Source organism: Carcharodon carcharias, chromosome 4, assembly GCF_017639515.1.
Source record: "Carcharodon carcharias isolate sCarCar2 chromosome 4, sCarCar2.pri, whole genome shotgun sequence".
NCBI classification, from domain to species: Eukaryota; Metazoa; Chordata; class Chondrichthyes; order Lamniformes; family Lamnidae; genus Carcharodon; species Carcharodon carcharias.
Genome location: NC_054470.1, coordinates 129,364,742 through 129,386,430, shown reverse-complemented (window position 1 = coordinate 129,386,430; position 21,689 = coordinate 129,364,742). Strand labels below are relative to the sequence as shown.

General features: G+C 45.9%; 1 protein-coding gene across 1 annotated transcript in view; it reads right to left on the bottom strand.

Moving 5' to 3' along the window:
• LOC121276785 (solute carrier organic anion transporter family member 4C1-like) overlaps positions 1-21,689 on the bottom strand; it is a 225,219-nt gene that overhangs the window by 98,497 nt on the left and 105,033 nt on the right. The window contains exon 5 of the mRNA XM_041185330.1: positions 1,108-1,229. Coding sequence (XP_041041264.1) covers positions 1,108-1,229 — 122 coding nt within the window. The remainder of the gene's footprint in view (positions 1-1,107; positions 1,230-21,689) is intronic.

Genomic DNA, 21,689 nt, shown 5'->3' with positions numbered 1-21,689 from the left:
ATATCTCTGGTTCCCTTTATCTATCCTGCTTGTTGCATCCTCAAAGAACTTTAATAAATTTGTCAAACATGCTTTCCCTTTCACAAAACCATGTTAACTTGCTTGATTGTGTTATGATTTTCTAAATGTCCCGCTACTACTTCTTTAATAATGGATTCTAGCATTTTCCCAATATAGATATTAGGCTAACTGGCCTATAGTTCCCTGCTTTCTGTCTCCCTGGGATCAGGGGGAAATCTCTCCACTGGCTGGAGTCATTTCTAGCGCAAAGGAAAATGGTGGTGGTTTTTGGAGGCCAATCATCTCAGCCCTTGGACATCGATGCAGGAGTTCTTGTATAGTAGGACAAGGGCAGCAGGTGCATGGGAACACCACTATCTGCAAGTTCCTCTCCAAGCCATCCACCATCCTGATTTGGAACTATATCATCGTTCCTTTACTGTCGCTGAGTCAAAGACCTGGAACTCCTTTCTCAGTAGCACTCTACATGTATCGATAGTGGACTGAAGCAGTCCAAGAAGGCAGCTCATCACCACTTCTCAAGGGCAATTAAGGATGGACAATAAATGTTGCCCATGAAAGAAAAAACAAATTGGCAGATAGGACTATTGGAGGGCATGTAAGGTAAAGTGCAGTCTGAAATCTGTGATTCTTGGGGCTTACCTACCAGGTACAAATAACATTTTCTAATCCTGTCACTCCTAAGTTCTTGAGAAGCATTAAAATGTTGTAAACTGATAGCCAAAGTGACATCTTACAGGTCACATATACTGACAATTTTAACCCTCATCATAAACCACACTTCTCCAAATTGAATTATATTTGCCATTTTTTGTCCACCTGACCAGTTCATTGATATTGGACAAAGTGCTTTTAATTTTATAAAATTGAATATATAAGGGAATAATATAGTTTTAAAGTCAAAACTACTCAAATTTCAAATTATTTTGATCACTTTTTCCAACAATGTTCTTTAATGACCTATATAAAAGAGTACCTCACAATAAGGCTGTAGGTCAGCAGCACTTTACAATTGGTTTCAAACTATTTCATCTTGAAATCAACAGATCTTTCTCATGTTTGAATCCGATCAGTCATGAGATTTACCTGGGAGATGCTTTGGGAAACAAGACAGAGGTATAACAAGACACCAGGCTAGAATCCAGCACAAAAGAAACCCAATCCACCATGCACCAAGCCATCGAGGGTCATCTGGCATCAGAGGAATTCTAAAAATTTAAATATTAATCTCTTATCATCAAAACTTCTTTATAATATCATAACCTTACATCCTATAAGCAAGCAAAGCCAAAACTGTGTAATGTTCAATATTAGGCCATTTTAAACAATTCTGCATACCTTAGCTTTCTCTTGTCCGACTGAAGGATTTTATGCTGGAATTTTACATAGGACTGCTGTCCCCCTTGCCTAGTTGAAATATCGGGGGCAAGCCCACCTGCGCTTGACAGGGTTGCTCTGCAGCAATTTAAAGGATGTCAGGCCATTCATTGACTCAGGGTGAGACTTCCACCCCAGTCTGGGAGGAAGTCCCGCCTCTGGCAGCTACCAGCTAATTTAAAGGCCGGTGACTCTCCATCCAGGGAGCGGTGACCGCTGCTGGGACAACAGGCAGTTTCCGAATAAAAGACACTATGGGCCTTGACTTAAAAGGTAAGTTCAGGGTTTCTCATAGAGCCTGGTGAGGGTCCCACGTTTGTCTGAGGAAGGGTTGGGCGGAAATTCAAGCAGGAGGGAAAGACTTTGGGCGGGGCCTCTGTTGGGCACAAAGTGCCCGAACAGTAGGCAGCCCACAGTCAGCAACAAGGCTGCCAGGATTTACTTAATGGCCTGAACATTTGGCTCTGACACCCACCACTGTGGATAAAATCCCAATGGCAGTGGGAGAAAGGTCCTTAAGTGGCCATTAATTGTCCCAAGGGCGAGTGGAACAGCCAATGCTTTCCTGACTGCAGATAAAATTCCAGCAGCAATGGGGTGGGGACAGTCACAGGCCACTGCCATGGCACCCAATTTTACATCCCCCACCACCCCACACCTACCAACCCAGCCCCGGGCCAGGAGGTGCACAGGGGAGCATAAATTTTGGCCTTAGTGTTTTACTTAATGACAGTGGTCAATGTTTCACTTTATCTGTATTGTCAATTCTAGATATAATTTTCATCCTGATACTGAAGTCATCTTGAGGAAAATAAAGGCTAGTGTCATCAAAAGAACATCAACATATTGACCAAAATATAAGCTATTTTTTTTTATAGTGGTTTAATGGGTTCTAGGGGTTGAAGATGTGATTAGAAAGCCAGAGGTGAAAATCAAGAGTTCAATTTCTTATATTTTCTGGAGATTCCCAATTAGCATTAAAAACCCCTGTCCCATCCAAATTAGGAATACAAATAAGTTGCTTTCTGCCTTTAATGAAAATAGAAGCAGTGTTCCCAAAATATTACCCACACAAAGTCATAATATGCTGATTTTTAAAAACAGGAGCATTATATCTGCAGTACACATCTGAGAGGGTATCTATGTTTAAGGGGGTGTACTGTTCCTCCTACAACCTTACAATACTGAGGGCCCAAACATTACCTCCTGGGATATTCTTCTATATGCCCGTGCCCACTCCCTGTCAATTTAGTTTAAACCTTCTGCAGCCACATTAGTTAAGCTCCCAATGAGGACTTTGGTCCCAGTCCTGCTGAGGTACAATACATCCCTTTTGAATAGGTGCTTCCTGTTGCAGAAATGGTCCCAATGCCCCAAGAATTTGAAGCCCTCCTTCCTGCACCATGCCTCAAGCCAAGTTTCGATCCTCCTTATCTTCCTTTTTCTACTTTTGCTAGTACATGGCACTTGCAGCATTCGAGATTACTATCTTATAAATCTTCATAGCATTCAATGAATATATTTAAGTGCACTTATTGTACAGAACCTTACTTAAAGTACTTGATAATTAGATTCCCATACCCACTGTCTCTACAAGAGCAAGTGTTTCAACAGCCTGGGAACTTTTAACAAACATTTTAAAAAAAATTTCTTAGCTTCCCAAGCTAAAGGATAATATTTTCCATTTTCACTCATTAGCAATATGATGAAACTAACTGCACTATAATACCAATCAGGAAGATTGGCATGTGAACCATTGCTAAAAATGAATAGTTTCATGTTCCTTTGGTCACCTAAGGCTGGATTTTATGAGGCACCGTGGTCCCCAGTGCCTAAAAGACAGTGGTGAGCCTGCCGGCTGCCTGGCAGCAATTTAATACTGGGAGCAGCATTCATTGCTTTGAGGCAAGATCTCCCCATTATCTCAGGAAGAAGTCCCATTTTAGAGAACAGCCAGCCAATCCAATGGCTACCTGCTAGGTTTTACAAGCCATCCTTCGAACCCGCTGGCAGTAGAGCATGAAATCCAGCCCCAGAGCTCCAGATTTTTTTTTCTCTGTTTTATTTACTCTTAAAACATTCTCAACTTTAAGATGTTTCCTTGTAGTACTAAAATCCAACATATCAAAATTAGTATTGGGTCAAGTCTGAGTGCCCAACCAGTTTAAATGACCAATCAACCTTTGCAATTGCTTTATCTCTTTGGACTTAGTGTAACTTGGGGAAGTGGTGGGGTGGTGGTATTGTTACTGGACTTATATTCCAGCGACCCAGAGTAATGCTGTGAGGACCAGGGTTCAAATCCCACCAAAGCACCACTACCACCTGCAATTGGCATCAGACTGCAATTTCATGCTGGTGGGTCAATTAAGGCCTGTGAAATGTGTGTGGGAGCACTGCCTGTGCCAGGGGTTGAGGAAGGGAAGCAGGCCAAACACAAAATTCATGTGGGGTGAAGAGATATGAAAACGAAAAAATTTTTAAAAATGTAATGAAACATGTCCCCTAATGTGACTTTGTCACATGAGCAGAGACAGGTTATTAGTGAAAAATTAAAGTTTTTATTTTATTTTTATTTGCTTTTGGAAACCTCAACCCACCATTAGGTTGGATGGGCAGCGAAATATTTAAGTTGATTGATTACTTAATGGCCTTAACAGGCCTTTTAATTGTCGGTAGGCACACTGCTGACTCCAGCACGTGCCCGCTGACCGAAATGTCGTCGACACACTCAGCCAACGTCAATGTGTGTCATTTCATGCTCGAGTGGGGCGGGCAGTTGCCCAGCCGCCGAGTGAAAATTTCTGCCCCATGAAACCATTGCTGTTGCTGCAAAAACCCATCTGGTTCACTAATGTTCTTTAGGGAAGGAAACCTGCTGTCCTTACCTGGCCTACATATGACTCCAGACCCACAGCAATGTCGTTGTCTCTTAATTAGGGATGGGCAATAAATGCTAATCTAGGCATGAATGGCTGAAAAAAAAAATCTTTCTGTGATGTCCTAACATGACATAGCAGGATGGGACTTGCTTTCTAAATAGGACTTAGATATCCTGTAATAATTATTGCAGGCTTACTCTGCTTAATATCTAAAAGTCCTGCAAGCTTGAATCCTGATTTTAAATTCTAATTTAATTTTATTAATTACACATTTCTCAAATTCCATCATACCACCACAGAAAAAATCATTAAGTTGCAGCATGAAGTTACCTGAAAGTTCTTCTTTATGATGCCAATAACAAATTGTGGGACCTACTTTTAGTTGAACACAACCTATTTTCAGCAATACAGATTTCACCAAAAAATATCAACATATTCAGGCCATAAACACATTTGTTTAGTTTCCATAGTTTTCCTTCTGCAAATGCTGCCTCTTGGGGTGTTTTCAGAAACACTTCTCGCTTAAAAGTATCTCCTTGCAGAAATGCGACTTTTATGTTGAGTGATCTACACTTCCATAAATATTTGACCTAGCTAAAAAAAATTTAAGATTGTTTTCCCAGCTATTGCAGAATCCACTCTAACATCTGCATCAACCAGTCGATCTTCAAAGCCCTGAGTAACTAACATTTGCTCTATTCGATCGTCCTCTGCCAGGGCCTACCCTCTCTGGAGCATCAGGTTATGTAAGTCCTACAGGACCTAGCTGCTAGACTGGGTTTGCAGCAGGTGGTGAGGGAAACAAGAGGGTAAAACATACTTGACCTCATCCTCACCAACCTGACTGCCACAGATGCACCTGTTCATGACAGAATTGGTAGGAGTGACCACTGCACAGTTGTTGTGGAGACAAAATCCCACTTTCACATTGAAGATAGCCTCCATTGTGTTGTGTGGCACTACCACTGTGCTAAATGGGATAGATTTCGAACAGATCTAGCAACTTAAGACTGGACATCCATGTCATGCTGTGGGCCATCAGCAACAACAGAATTGTACTCAAACACGATCTGTAACCTCATGGCCTGGCATATACCCTACTCTACCATTACCATCAAACCAAGAGGTCAACCCTGGTTCAATGAAGAGTGCAGAATAGCATGTCAGGAGCAGCACCAGGTATACCTAAAAATGAGATGTCAACCTGGTGAAACTACAAAAGAGGCCTATTTGTGTGCCAAACAACATAAGCAGCAAGTGATAGACAGAGCTAAGCAATCCCACAGCCAACAGGTCAGATCTAAGTTCTGCAGTCTTGCCACATCCAGTTGTGAATGATGGCGGACAATTAAACAACTCACTGGAGGAGGTGGCTGCACAAATATCCCCATCCTCAATGATGGAGGAGCCCAGGACATCAGTGCAAAAGATAAGGTTGAAGCATTTACTACAATCTTCAGCCAGAAGTGCCTAGTGGATGTTTCATCTCGGCCTCCTCTGGAGGTCTCTAGCATCACAGATGCCAGTCTTCAGCTAATTCGATTGACTCCACGTGACATCAAGATACGGCTGAAAGCACTGGATGCTGCAAAGGCTATGGGCTCTGACAGTATCCTGGAAATAGTACTGAAGACTTGTGCTCCAGAACTTGCTATGCCCATAGCCAAGCTGTTCCAGTACAGCTACAACATTGGCATCTACCCTGCAATGTGGAAAATTGCCCAAGTATGTCCTGCACACAAAAAGCAGGACAAATCCAACTTGGTCTATTATCGCCCCATCAGTCTACTCTCAATCATCAGTAAAGTAATGGAAGGGGTCATCAACACTGCTATCAAGCGGCACTTACTTAGCAATAATCTGCTCACTGATGCCCAGTTTGGGTTCTGGCACAGTCGCTCAGACCCTGACCTCATTACAGCCTTGGTTCAAACATGGACAAAAGGGCTGAACTCCTGAGCTGAGATGAGGGTGACTGCCCTCATTGTGGCTGCATTTGACCAAGTGTGGCATCAAGGAACCCTAGCAAAACTGGGGTTAATGGGAATCAGGGGGAAAACTCTCCGCTGGTTGGAGTCATACCTAGTTCAAAAGAAGATGGTTGTGGTTGTTGCAGTTTGGTCATCTCAGCTCCAGGACATCACTGCAGGAGTTCCTCAGTTAGTGTCCTAGGCCCAACCATCTTCAGCTGCTTCATCAATGACCTTCTTTCCATCTTAAGGTCAGAAATGAGGATGGTTGCTGATGGTTGCACAATGTTCAGCACCATTTGCAACTCCTCAGATACTGAAGCAGTCCATGTCCAAATGCAGCAAGACCTGGGCAATATCCAGGCTTGGGCTGACAAGTGGCAAGTAACATTCGTGCCACACAAATGTCAGGCAATGACCATCTCCAACAAGAGAGAATCCAACCATCACCCCTTGATGTTCAATGGTATTACCATCACTGAATGCCCCACTATCAACATCCTGGAGGTTACCATTGACCAGAAACTGAACTGGACTAGCCATATAGCTACAAGAGCAGGTCAGAGGCTAGCAATCCTACAACAAGTAACTCATCTCATGACTTCCCCAGGCCTGTCCACCATCCACAAGTCACAAGTCAGGAATGTGATGGAATACTCCCCACTTGCCTGGATGAGAGAGGCTCCCACAACACTCAAGAAGCTTGACACCATACAGAACAAACCAGCCCGCTTGATTGGCACCACATCCACAAACATTCAATCCTTCCACCACTATCACACAGTAGCAGTAGTGCAGTAATTTCATCTAGAAATTGCACTGTAGGAATTTACCAAGAGTCCTTGGACAGCACGTTCCAAATCCATGATCACTACCATCTCGAAGGACAAGGGCAGCAGATAGATGGGAACACCTCAACCTGGAAGTTCCCCTCCAAGTCATTCACTATCCTGACTTGGAAATATAGTGCCATTCCTTCACTGTCAATGGGCCAAACATCCAAAATTCCCTTTCTAACAGCACTGTGGGTTTACCTACACCAGATGGACTGCAGCGGTTCAAGAAGGCAGCTCACCACCACCTTCTCAAGGGCAACTAGGGATGGGCAATAAATGTTGGCCCAACCATGAAGCTCACATCCCGTAAATGAATAAAAAACACTGAAGCATAACCTCCCTACTTTTGTAATCCATTCTGTCCACAATAAATGATAACATTCTATTAGCTTTCCTAATTACCTACTGTACCTGCATACTAGCCTTTCATGATTCATGCACTAGGACACCCAGGTCCCTCTGAATCACAGAGCTCTGAAATCTCTTACTATTTAGATAATAAGCTTTTTTATTCTTCCTGCCAAAATGAACAATTTCACATTTGCCCCCATTATACTCCATTTGCCAAGTCTTTGCCCACTCACTTAACCTATCCATGTCACTTTGTAGCCTCCTTACGTCCTTTTCACAATGTGCTTTCATAACTATCTTTATGTCATCAGCAAATTTAGCTACCATTCCTTTGGTTCCTCCATCCAAGTCATTTATATAAATAGTGAAAAGTTGAGGCCTGTGCATTGATCCCAGTGGCACACCACCGTCCTGCCAACCAGAGAAAGACCCATTTATGCTAATTCTCTGCTTCCTGTTAGCTAGCCAATCTTTTATCCATGGAAACATGTTATCCCCTACACCATGAGCTTTTATTTTCTGCAATGACCTTTGATATGGCACCTTATGAAATGACTTCTGGAAATCTAAGTGCAGTACACCCACTGGTTCCCCTTTATCCACTGCACAAGTGACTTCTTCAAAGAACTCCAATAAATTGGTTAAACATGATTTCCCTTTTAGAAAACCATGTTGATTGACTCTGCCTGATTGCTTTGAGCTTTTCGAAATGCCCTACTATAACATCTTTATTAATAGCTTCTAACATTTTCCCTATGACAGACGTTAGGCTAACTGGCCGATAGTTTCCTGCTTTCTGTCTCCCTTTTTGAATAAAGGAGTTACATTTGCTATTTTGCAATCTAATGGAAACTTCCTCAAATCCAGGGAATTTTGGAAAATTAAAACCAATACATCAACTATCTCACCAGCCACATCTTTCAAGACCTTGTTGTCCTGCAGCCACTTCTCCATAATTGGTATCAGATCATATTTATTTACTTCAATGTGCGCTACAGTTCACATTTCAGTTACTTTGTTATGAATGCTACCTGTATTCAGATACAGAGCCTTCAGTTTTGTCTTTTTGTCATCTTTGTAATATCTAGTATTGACTGTTTGTATATTCTTGGTGCAGAATTTTACACCTCATGAGCGGGTGCACGTTTGACCCGATCGGACGTGAAATCATGCAATAAGACGTTGGGCGAGCATCCTGATGTCATCCCACACACGCACAATCTTCATGTCGGCAGGCATGCACAGGTTTCAGAACCACATCCACCATCAATTAAAAGGCCACTTAAGGCCATTAAAAACGCAACTGATCCAAATTTTACGTTGTCCGTGCGATTTCAAACTTGTCGCACAGGCAAAACTGGCAGGCAGGCAGCCCACATTTTGCAAAACCGCATCCAAGGATGGGATAAAAAGGGGCAGTAGCATTGCCATAGTGAGTAGTGAGGAGTTTAGAAGATAGTTTGCTGCTGGTTGCTTATTTGAACTTGACAGCTTCATCTCAGTTCTGAGCTTCATTCTTAGCATGTTCAGGTTTCATTTCAGGACTCGGCATCTCCCCAGATTATTTTCACCGTGTGGACTCTTCCATGTTTCAGGCAGCCTTCTGTAATGAGGATTGTGGTCTCCGCTGGAGGCACCTCCTCTTGAGCAGGAAGAGAGGGGCAGAAGGGAGAGGAGGCCTGGTGTCCCAATGCAGCTTCTGGGGGAGTGATCTGTGGGAGTAGAGGCGCATACACAAGGAGCGCAGGGCCAGCAGGTAGTCCAAGGTGGAAGAGGCTGCAGAAGACGCCACTATCCTGCTGCCATGGTTTACAGGCAGCGATGCAGCTACCTCAGTATGTCCAAAGTGCAATGCCGAAGGAGGCTGTGCCTCTCCAGGGAGACAGTGACCTCCATTTGTGAGATGATTGGGCCTCAGATAGCTTCAGCTATTTGGGTGGAAACCCCATGCCAGTGGCTCTGAAGGTCACAGTGGCCCTCAACTTCTATGCCTCCAGCTTTTTCCAGGGTCAGTGGAGGGTCTTTGTGGAGTATCCCAATCAGCTGTCCACAGTTGCATCAAGCTGGTGACAGAAGCTCTTATCAGGTGTGTGAGCGAGCCTGAGGGTTTACAGTGATTGCTGGGTTTCCCCGCATCCAGGATGCAATCAACTGCACACGTGGCCATCAAGGCACCAGTGGGTCGGCCGGGTGCCTTCATCAACAGGAAGGGATTCCACTCTATGAGCATCCAGATAGTGTGACCACAGGATGCATTGCAAGTTCTGTGCAAGGTACCCTGGCAGCTCCCAAGACGCTTTTATCCTCAGGTGCACCCAGGTGCCAAGGCTATTCAGTGCTCCAGCCCGACTAGATGGATGGCTGCTCGGTGACAAGGGCTATCCTTTGAAAAGGTGGCTTATGACGCGTCTCTGCCAGCCAAGAACAGAGGCAGATCATCGCTATAATAGCGGTCATGCCTCCACAAGGGCAGCAATGGAGTGGACCGTAGATCTTCTGAAGATGTGCCTCCGATGCCTGGACCAGCAGGAGCTCCACAATACTCCCCAGAACGGGTGTCACTGATAGTGGTTGTATGCTGTGCTCTCCTCAATCTGGCACTGGCAAGGGGGGGGCTATTGGAGGAAGAGGATCTTGAGGAGGCTCAACAGGCCACAGAGGCTGAATCCAGTGGCGAGTCAGAAGAGACCACGGTGAGGAGAATGCTGAGGGCATGGAGGCAGACTTCTGGATCCTTCAGGGAGGCAGGGACACCAGGGATGCCTTGATCCAACACTCCTTCAGCTAAGCTGCCAAAGATCTGCTTCCACCTCGCAGCATGGCTGCCGCCTCCATCCAGGATGTCTGAAATGACCCTTTCATTTGAACCCAAAGTCAACTCAGTGCCTATGCAATAAGGTTTAGAGCCACTCACATCCAGCAGTACATACTGGCGTACCCTGCACCAAAAAAAATGGTGCAGCATACTCAGGCCATTACGACAAAGCAAAATTTATGTAATTTTCACTCAAAACAAATTAACATTACCATCTCTGGTGTTCATTTCCACACCAGTAAACATATAAACAAAACATTACAGAACAGAAGATCACCTGTGACCAGTCCCTCTTGTGCTCATGGTGCCTTAAACTTACGTTTACGAGTGCTGAGTCTTGGTGCACCCCCTCCGCCCCTCACTGACAGTGGAATTGGAGACAGACTGCTGACTCTGCTGTCTTATTGGCCTTGATGACCTTGGTGGTTGTCCTCTGGCCAGTGGAGCCTGTGCTGGCCCCATCTAGGAGAGAGTGGCCAATGCCACGGCTGGCATCTCCCCGGTAATCGCAGCCTCACCAGGTCATTGGCAGAGAGGCAGAAGAGCTGTTCTCATCATCCAGAGCACTCTGAGAGGAGCCCGCAGAGATGACAAACAGCTCATGCGCCAACATGAGGTCACTCTGGACCTCCCTGCTCGCCATTGATGGACGGGCCTCTAGCTGTGATACATGCCCCACACTGGCACTGACCACCCGAGGTCATTGCCTGTATGAGGGCTTGCAGGTCTAAGCGCAACCCCAGGAACCCCTGATTCTGTCTCTGGAGTTCCCTCTCCATGAGAGGCACCACTCAATGGAGGAGGCAGTGCGCTCAGCGATGAGGGTCAATGCAGTGCTCATGCTCCACATGGACTTCTCCACAACAGAGACCATGGTACGCATACTCTCATGCGTCTCCACCTAACCTTCCCGCACATCCCACTGGACATCCAGCATCTGGCGCCTAATGGAAAACTCCAGAGGATCATCATCTGCCTTCGACTCAGCATAGTCCTGGTCTCCAGTAATCCTCCAACTGCCAGTGCCCTGGGCACCCTCTGCCTCCTCTTCCGCCTCAAGCGAGTGTGAAGTGCCACCAACACTGTGCATTGACATTCTAGCTGATGATCTAATGCCACTGAGTTGCTGGCATCTGTGGTGGTGCCTGTTTCAGAGAGCGGGTGTGAGCAAGTGAAGCTGAAGCCCGGTGGAGAATAATTTGGCCTTCCAACTCATCCTGGACAGTCAGCAGAAGGCATGGAAACATCACGCAGAGCTGTTGGAAGCCCTCAACAGAGTGATACGTGAGTCGGAGGAGTGCATTGGTCTGCTCTTTGATGAAGTGGTGCCCACAAATGCATGTATGGAGGTCTCCGTGGGGAGAATGGCAAACACCATGGAAACCCTGGTCCAACAGAATGTAGAGATGCCTGCAGACCCACACTCCATTGGGGCAGCTATGGGTGACTTGCTGCAGTGTCAATGCGAGAGGTAAATGGGGTACCACGACGTCCCTCCATGTGCTCCTTCCCCTTAAAGAGTAGGCCCCTTGGGCACCCGAAGGGAGGAGGAGTGGCAGCTGGACACCCCTGGGTCATGCACTCAGGTATCTCAGAGGCTGCCCACTCCCTCTGAGTCCCCTTTGCTTGTGACCCCCTCAGCCTCGTCTCCTGTCACTGCAGAGGGAGCAGCTGGCCCATAGCAGGGCAGCCTAAAGCAAGCCGGGTCTCCCAAGGCCTCGCCTCACCAGAGGACCTACGTCGAAGTCATCAGAGGCAACACAGCCAACTGTTATACAGGGTGTCTCCACCCCTGCTGCAGATGTCAGGGCAGCACCCAGAAGTGTTAGGCCTAGAAAATTTAAGAAATTCTGATCTCAGTTGGTTGCATGGGTGAGTACATTTTGTCACTTTATAACCAGAAAATATATTCACTTTCACTGAATAATATGTAATGGTGTCTTTCAGCTTCATTTACAGGCTTCGTGGGTCCACCCCCTGCATCCCCCCTCCAGTAGCAGTTCAGCCACACGCAGCTGTCCCATGAGTGGAGAAGTGTTTGTGGGGCAGGGCCTTTCAGAGCCTCGTGCAAGTAGTCTCTCACGCACATGGATCCTTCCCATCTCACGCTCATCTCAATGTCCTGAGCATTTTCAATGCTGCCTGCTGGGGTTCTCTTTCAGTTGTCCATCTGAGCTGACCTCCATCTCCCCCCACACAATAATCACAGTCACATGCAGCAGCTGTTCTCGCCCATCACGAGCGTCCTTTTACTTTCAGATTTGCAAGCATAGTGCATTTAACATTCTTCTTTAGCTTCCCCGTCCTGTCCCTTCTCCCAGTCATCCATGTCCTTTTCCCCATCACTATCAACCCTGCTGGCATCACCTTCCCCACCTCTACCTACCAACCAGAACTCTTTTCTTTGGGGATGTCCAGGTGAACATACCTTCTCGAAAATCCTACCCCCACCCACATTAATTACCCCGACCTCCTCCTTCCCACACTCAGGGTCCATGTCTGCCTCTGAGAACTCACCAACCACCCTCGACGTCCCTTCAATCGATACCGTCGCACCCTCACCCTCCCATCCAACTGGTTCACTCTGCCCTCTCTCACTCTCATCATTCCCTCCCTCCATACCCACCCATATTTTGGTCTCCAGGCGGGAGTCATCAATTCCACAGACACTTCCTTTGCACTTTCACCTGGACATCCCCCCCACCTCCTTACTCCTTCCCCCTCGGAACTTCTTCCCCTCTCGGAACTCCTTCCCCTCACCCACACTCCTCCTCTACTGGACTCCTTCCACCCGCCTTAATCCTTCCCCCTTCCTGACTCCTTCCTCCACCCTTACTTCTTCTTCCACCCTTACACCTTCCCCACTCCAGACTCCTTCCCCCCTCCAGACCCCTTCCTCCCCCGGAATTCTTTTCCCCCTCTGGACTCCTTCCCCACTCTGGACTCCTCCCTTACACCTTTCTCCCTCCTTATTCCTACCATCCCAGTTTCCATATTATCCTCCCATTACCCCTCCTCCCACCCTGTACCCCATCACCCCCCTCCCAACTTCAGCCCCTAACACGTTCGTTTCCTCCTACCCAACCTCACCCCCCCAACATCTATGTTGCCCTCACCCAGCTTCAACGCCCCGACGTCTTCGTTCCTGCCCTCCCAACCTCACTCCCCGACACCTTCATTCCCCCTCCCAACCTCCCCACCCCCCCGACATGCCTTCCAGTCAAACTTAAACATTCCTCTCCCACTCACCTCGACTTTCCTCTCCACCCCCTCAACAATCATCTGTAACAGACCATGGCCAAGACACTGAAGTCCTGAAGCAGACTCTCAATGATGATTTTCCACTGTCCATGAGGTGCTTCGTGGCGGAGCCATGTCCATGAGAATCCTCCCAGCATGCGATGGACATTCCTCCAGAGTCCCGTCGCTGTCGGGCTCCAGCGTCTTTGCTCCTCGGATGTCCAGGATGTGAGCAAGGCCCTGACAGCAAATCCTGACTTCTGCACGTCACACTTGTCAAGACATGTTCTGCACCGGCGTGTTTTCCTGTTGATGTGGGCAGTAAATTTGACGTGAGGGTTAATTCTGGTGAGCTGGGCTTGTAATGATATGCAGGAGTATTACAATGAAGCTTCCAGTGTCGAGCGGCGGGAACATGGCCCGCCATTGACAGGCAGAGCAGATGACTGCAAACATGTTTCACAACGGCATGAAACTGATTTTTCGCCTTCCCGCCATGATGTCCAATGCCAGCAGGCATGGAAAATTCCACCCAAGGTGTCTCTCAATAAAGATGGAGAAGACTTATAGGCGAGGAGGAATTAGTGTTTGGAATTCTTTTCCCCAGAGATCAGTGGAGGCTGGGTTATTGAATAGATTCAAGGCTGAGTTAGACAGATTTTTGATCTACAAGGGAGTCAAGGCTTATGGAAAGCAGGCAGGAAGTTGGAGTTAAGGTCACAATCAGATCAGCCATGAGCTTATTGAATGCTAGAGCAAGCTCGATGGGCCAAATGGCCTACTTCTGCTCCTACTTTGTATGATCTTATGTGGTTCTGCAACCACAAAGGCGCCTACCTGTTCCCTTCACTATCAAATCTCCTATCACTATTGCTCTTCCACTCTTTCTGCCCCATCTGTGCAGCTGAGCCATCCATGATGCCTGGCCCTGCCTACAATTCCTAGTGGAAGTGAATACTGGTTGGAGAGCAAGATGCACTCATGGAATCCCTACCCAGCCTGCCTGGTCCTCCTTGTCTGTCTGGTGGTCACTCGTGCCCTCTCTGCCTACACATTTTTAAACTGCAGCAAGAACACCTCCTGAAACATGCTACTCACGAAACTCTCAGCCTCGCGGATGCTCTGTAGTGACTCTAGCCACCACTCAAAATTTGAAACCCAGAGTTCGAGTTGCTCTAATTGGTGACATTTCCTGCAAATTTGGTCCCCCCGCCTATGAGATGTGTCCAGGATTTCCACATGGCACATATGTGCATTCCATGGGCCTGAGGTTCCCTGCCAAGCCTTTACTTTCTAGACATTATCTAGAAAGACTGACCATCTATTTACCAGGTCTCGCTATCTCCTACTCCCTTACTTGGACCACTCCTTGTTTTGTACACGACCGGAACAGCATCTCTTCCCTCATTGCACCAACTTCCCTCACTCACCAAATTCTCTAAGTCAAGTTATCGAAACAGTACTACATTGAGCTGGACACTATGCTACTTACTTCGGTTGGGACTACTATTGTTAGATATCCCGCTTGCACTAACGGAGATTCTTTCCACAGTTCATGATCATTTTCTGACATGAGTCACTTCCAGACTCACTGAGCTGAATTTTCCCAGTTGGAATGTGATCCTGATAGAGGAGTCATTTCAGGCTCACAAGACCCCATGTGTTGATGGCAGGACTTTGAGGTATTTTTCGCTATGCTTAGTGCCAATAGCTTGATAGATGGGGACCATATTTAAAGGGCAGTCCAAAGCTTTTATACTGACTGCACACATGGAAGGCCGAAGAAGGGGTGAAGCAGAAAGCAGTGTGTGGAGGAATGGAAGGAATGCGAGGAAGAGTTACTGTACAGTTTAATGATACATCCCTGGAAGAACTCCTGTCAGTGGTGAGGGAAAGGAGACAGGTACTCTTCCCAGAGGGCAGGAGGAGAGAAGTCATAGGTGCCTGGAGGTGGTCAAAGAGGTTAGCAGCTATTGGCTCATTGCACAAACATAGGTACAATGTTGGAAGTGTTTCATTGACCTCATGAGGGCTAACAAAGTGAATGGCATGCATGATGGCAAGATGGCAGCCCTGCATGTATAATGTGACAGCCATGACATGTGCCGCACCATAAAGACCCATGCAATGGGGCTCAATATGGACCATTGCATGCATCAAAACAGAAGGTAGTCTCATATCAGAGCACCACGGTCAATCAGTAGCGCATGAGCCAGTGTCAAGCATGTGGCCGTTAAAAGTGACGTAGCCTTATGAGCATCGTATGGGCAGGGAGGTTGTGTGAAACTCTTTCTTTGCATCTTTGTAGGAGAAGAGGTGAAGAGTGATCGGGGAACAGAATGCTGTGCTTATCTGAGTGCTAAGGTCAGGAACTTGTTGCAGAGGGGGGAAAGGAGATGCTGCTTTTTATTCTTTTTGTTTTTCCTCCAGTAGCTGGTGAATGTTCTTCTTTTGTTTCCAAGTCAGGCAACTGTAACTTGTTATTACTTCACTAAATTACTAACTAGCCAAATAAATAAATAAGGTTAGACGTACATGGCAAGGCAGATTGTGGATGTGCTGTGACTGCACCATATGAGAGTTTTTGGAAAGCATTGCATTCCTGGATAACTATGGCCGGGATTTTCCCCTTGGTGATTTGGGGGCAGGGCCCTGCTCGCCGAGGGGAAATTGATGCAGGATGACGTCGGGAGGAACCTCCGACATCATCCCGGTCCATTTAAATCTTCAGGAAGGCAGACGGACAGCGAAATCAGCTGTCCACCTGCTGACCTGTCAATGGCCAATTAAGGTCAGACAGGCTAATTAACCTTGTTAAAGACCCTGCCCGTCCAACCTTAAGGCTGGTGGGCAGGCCAAGAGCCCCAGCGGGCTCCAGATTATCCATGAAACTTCAGCCACTGGCGGGATGAAGTTTCATGTCCGTTTTTTAAAAAATTTAATAAACTTTATGTGTTTCTTATTAACATGTCCCATCTCGTGTGACATTGTCACATGAGGGGGACATGTTAATGATTTTAATATTTCTCTATTTTTTGACTTTTCTTACCTGTCAGTAAAGGCCCTGAGACAGGATTTTGCCTCAGGGAGCAATGTCAGGAAGGCCGCTAGGCGGGCCTTAATTGGCCCACCCACTCAAAATGGCGGCCGGCCCTGTTTCAGCAGCGGAGTTCGGCTGCCAGCCTACCTCCGAGCTGGTGGGGCCCACCCGCCATCTGAGGGCAAAATTCTGCCCTGTATCTGCAGCTTGAGTAACTTTGGTAACAGACATTGTGGGGCACGGAGGGGAGGAACTATCTGCTCCAAGAGGCAGTCACACCCCTTAGATTACTGGTGAGCAGTTCCTTGCATTATCATTACATCTCACATAATTCAGATTGTCTCTTTTAGCCACAGGCTCAGGAGTTCATAAAATAATTTATATTTCTCTAACATAAACTTCCAATATATTGAGTCAATCTTGGCAAAGTGATGTAAATAAACTTGTGTAAAGTGACTTATAACAATACTGGAGCTATTAGTAACATTTCTTTTAAAAATTATTGTGTTTTTTTTTACTAATTAGAAGAACTATCTGGGATAAAGTATTACTCAGTAAAATGACTCATTAAGCGCTTGTCTAGAGAAGTATATGGATTCATAGTGGAAAATTAATGATTTGAAAGTTTAATGCTTATAAATGGTTATTTTAAGTTTAAAAACTGATCTGATCTATAGTTGCAATCAGATCAGAACACGTCCGTTATACACCTCTACTGAAGAGTAAGACAACTGCATGTTGCAGTTCTAAATAGCTATTCTTTATACTTGTGTGAAAATCAAAACGCAAAGCAGGCTCTTCAGGCTGAATCTTGACAGGGTGGGCTACTGTGGTGGGGAGGGCCAAAACTAGAGGGAGGGAAGCGAGGTCAGGAAGGGAAGGGTCCTGGGTCACAGATATCACCTTCAAGGGAGAACTCAGAGGAGGAGACGGAGGGGTTAGGGTCTTTGTGGGGGGTGGGGAGGGGGCAGTGAATGTAGAGGCACTGGCACTAGGCTTACCTTGCATTCCAGCAATCTTCAGCCAGGTGTGAAGAAAGAAGCATCGGGACAATGCCCAAACAGAACAGTCCACAGGGTAAGCAAAAAAGGAGGGACTGGGGATTCAGGTGCAGAACAACAGTAATCATTGACCAAGTAGCCTGTCAATTGGGATGGTCTACGCACCACATTGGTTGCCAGTTATGGCAGTTTCCAAAAGCCAATCTGGCTCGTAGGCCAATCTGGTACGTGACCCAGCGCCATTGAAGAAACTGTGATGTAGTTTCAAGTCAGGATGGTGTGTGGCTTGGAGGGGAACTTGCAGGTGGTGGTGTTCCCATGCATTTGCTGCCTTTGTCCTTCTAGGTGGTACAGGTCACAAGTTTGGAAGATGTTGTCAAAGAAGCCTTGCTGAGTTGCTGCTGTGAATCTTGTAGATGGTGCACACTGCTGTCACTGCACGTCGGTGGTGGAGGGAGAGAATATTTAAGGTTGTGGATTTGATACCAATAATTATGTGGGCTTTGTCCTGGATGGTTTCAAGCTTCTTGAGTGTTATTGGAGCTTTACTCATCTATCACGCTCTTCACTTGTGCTTGCAGCTGGTGGACAGTCTTGGAGAGTCAGAAGGTGAATTACGAGCCATAGAATTCCCAGCCTCTGCTTGCTGTTGTAGCCACCATATTTATACGGGTGGCCCAGTTCAGTTTCTGGTCAATGGCAACCCCCAGGATGTTGATATTGGGGCTTCAGTGATGGTAATGCCACAGAATGTTAAGTGGAGATGCTTAAATTCTCTCTTGTTGGAGATGATCATTGCCTGGCACTTTTGTGCCGTGAATGTTACTTGCTACTTAGCAGCCCAAGGCTGAATATTGTCCATGGACACGGACTGCTTCAATATCAGAGAAGTTGAAATTGGAGCTGAGCATTGTGCGATGATCAGTGAGTATCCCCGCTGCTGACCTTATGATGGAGGGTAGGTCATTGGTGAAGCAGCTGAACATGATTGGGCCTACACTACCCTAAGAACCTCTTGCAGCGATGTCCTGAGACTGAAATGATTGAACTTCACCAACCACCTGGATGAGTGCAGCTCCCACAACACTTAAGAAACTTGACACCATCCAGGACAAAGCAGCCCTCTTGATTGGCACCACTTCCACAAAAATTCACTCCCTCCACCACTGACACACAGTAGCAGCTGTGTGTACCATCTACAAGATGCACTGCAGGAGTTCAGCAAGGTTCCTTCGACAGCACCTTTCAAACCCATAACCACTACCATCTAGAAGGATGAGCAGAAAGATGCGAACATCACCACCGGAAGTTCCCTTCCAAGTCATTCACCATCCTGACTGTCGCTGGGTCAAAATACTGGAACTCCCTTCCTAACAGCACAGTAGATGTACCTACACCACATGGACTGCGGCGGTTCAAGAAGACCGCTCACCACCACCTTCTGAAGGGTAATAGGGATGGAACAATAAATGCTGGCCCAGCGAAGCCCACATCAAGCGAATGAATAATAAAAAAACACAACCATTTTCCATTGTGCTAGGTATGATTCCAGTCAATGGGTACTTTCCCCCAATTCCCATTGACTCCAGTTTTGCTAGGGCTCCTTAATGTCACACTCAGTCAAATGCTGCCTTGATGCCAAGGTCACTAACTCTCACTTCCCCTCTTCGGTTCAGTTCTTTTGTCCATATTTGGACAAAGGCTGTAATGAGGTCAGGAGCTTAGTGGCCCTGCAAAACCCAGACTGAGCATAAGTGAGCAGGTAATTACTGAATAGGCGCTACTTGATAGCACTGTCAAACACCACCTTCCATCAGTGCTGTGGATGTACTGGAACAACTTGGCTCAGGGTGCAACTAGTTCTGGAGTACAAGTCTTCAGTACTATTGTCTGAATGTTGTCAGGGCCCGTAGCCTTTGCAATATCCAGTGCCTTCAGTAATTTCACAGAATCACAGAATTGTTATGATGTAGAATGAGGCCATTCGGCCCATTGTATCTGCACCAGCTCTCTGAGCATTTTAACTTAGTGCCAATCTCTTGCCTTTTCCCTGTAACCCTGCACATTGTTTCTATTCGATAATCATCCAACAATTTTACTTGGACTGAATTCAATTGGCTAAAGACAGGCATCTTTGATGCTGGAGACCTCAGAAGGAGCTTAGATGGTTCATCCACTTGGCACTTCTGACTGAGTCCGATTGCAAGTGGTTCAGCCTTGTCTTTTATACTGATGTGTTGGACTCCACCATCATTGAGGATGGGGATATTTGTGGAGCTGCCTCCTCCAGTTGATTGTTTAATTGTTCACCACCATTCACGGCTGGATGTGTCAAAACCACAGAGCTTAGATCTGATCCGTTGGCTGTGGGCTCACTTAGTTTTGTCTATCACATGCTGCTTACGCTATTTGGCATGCAATTAGTCCTGTGTTGTAGCTTCATCAGATTGGCACCTCATTTTTAGGTATGCCTGAAGCTGCTCCTGGCATGCCCTCCTACACTCTTCATTGAACCATTGGTTTATAGGTTCATAGGCTTACTCAACATAATAGGTATTTCATTAGAGACTACATTAGTACTTATAAAAATGGGTTAGTCCAGCTAATTTACATGGAATTACAACTCTCTTTAGCAATCTCAACAAATTGCCATTGCCAAACATGAAGAAAGTAATGCTTTTATCTTCTTAACCTTGCACTGATCTTATCTACTTAATGAATCTAGACAACATTTTAACCAATCTGTCCTACATAACATTGAAGTACACTTACTATCTGGTATTGCACAGTTAAAGGAGTCCATCACTAACACATTACAGGGCTAAAACTCTTTGTGACTGGTATAATTTGTTCAGAGACATCATTGTTGTGTTATGCCTTTAAGTGAGTGTGATTATGTTTTCTATATACATCACTGGAAGGGAAATGATGCAATGAATCATGTGATTCAGACTAGAATTTTGTGTTAAACAATCCTGCATGCATGGTTTGATGGTTATCTACTAAGTACAAAGAAAAGAAAAACATAACATGATGCCAGTGGTGGAGAATGCTTCATTTTCAAGCGTAGCATAAACAACCTGGTGCTAGTGCTGATGAAAGAAGCTTGTAAGCAGAAAAAGTTCTCAATGCAAAGTGTGTGGTCTCCAACTGGAGATCAGAGTCTGTGAGTTCAACAGGCAGTGACAGCACATTAAAAGGTTGAGTACGAGGCAGTGCTCAGTCAGGAAAAGCAAGTAGCTGGGGCATGGGCCAGATTGATTGCGGGCAAGAAAGAACAGAGAAACATCGTGGAAATCAGGCCGAGTAGGAGACAGGCAAAATTCAGGAGTTGATGAAAGCTAGAAATGTCTTCAGCGCTGTTATTCAATTTGCAGAGCATCAAGGTGCAGTCTTGCCAAAGCTGAGCTTTGTGGGCAGAGCTTCAGAAATGCATGCACAAGCAGCAACAGCGCCACTCATCCCAAGTGCTGCAGCAGCAATGAAACAAGCTGTTGTGTGTAGAAGAACTACAAAGAACTGACACACTGCAGTGCATTTAAAGCCTTTACAGTATCCGAATCCTGAACAGTAAAACAGGAGCATTCATTTAAATGGCAGAGAAGCAGAAGGTGTAAAGAATATTGAAAAAGTGTCTACGTAATTCCCAAGATTAAATGAAGGCAGCTGACCAACTTTCTGAGTTTAAACTATTTAAACAATGCACAGAATTATGCTTTGTTGACTCTGGCGTGCCCAAACCAGACAAGCTGGCCATAAAGATTTGTTTTCCAATTGGAAATGAAGGTACATTTGGTACTTGTTTCCTTGCCCTACCCATGGTTCGCGTCATGGCGGTATGGGTTGTTCCTGATTTCAGGCTAAGAACTCAAGAAGAAGAACCCTTCCTTTGTATTGACCCCTGTATCCAGTATCTAGACTATTTTGAAATCTGCTAATCACTAAGTCTCCTATGCTTTGTGTTATGGCTCATTTGTTCCATGAAATCAGCTGACATCTGATCCAGCAGGGTCTCCTTCTCAGAGAACTGAACACCAGTTAGAAACAGTTGTCTGTCAATATGAGACACCTTAGCACAAAACAGTAATTTAAGCGCTATTACTAATCCAGAGATACCCAAATTGAATTTTGTCAATCTTTTATACAACCTGTTAAA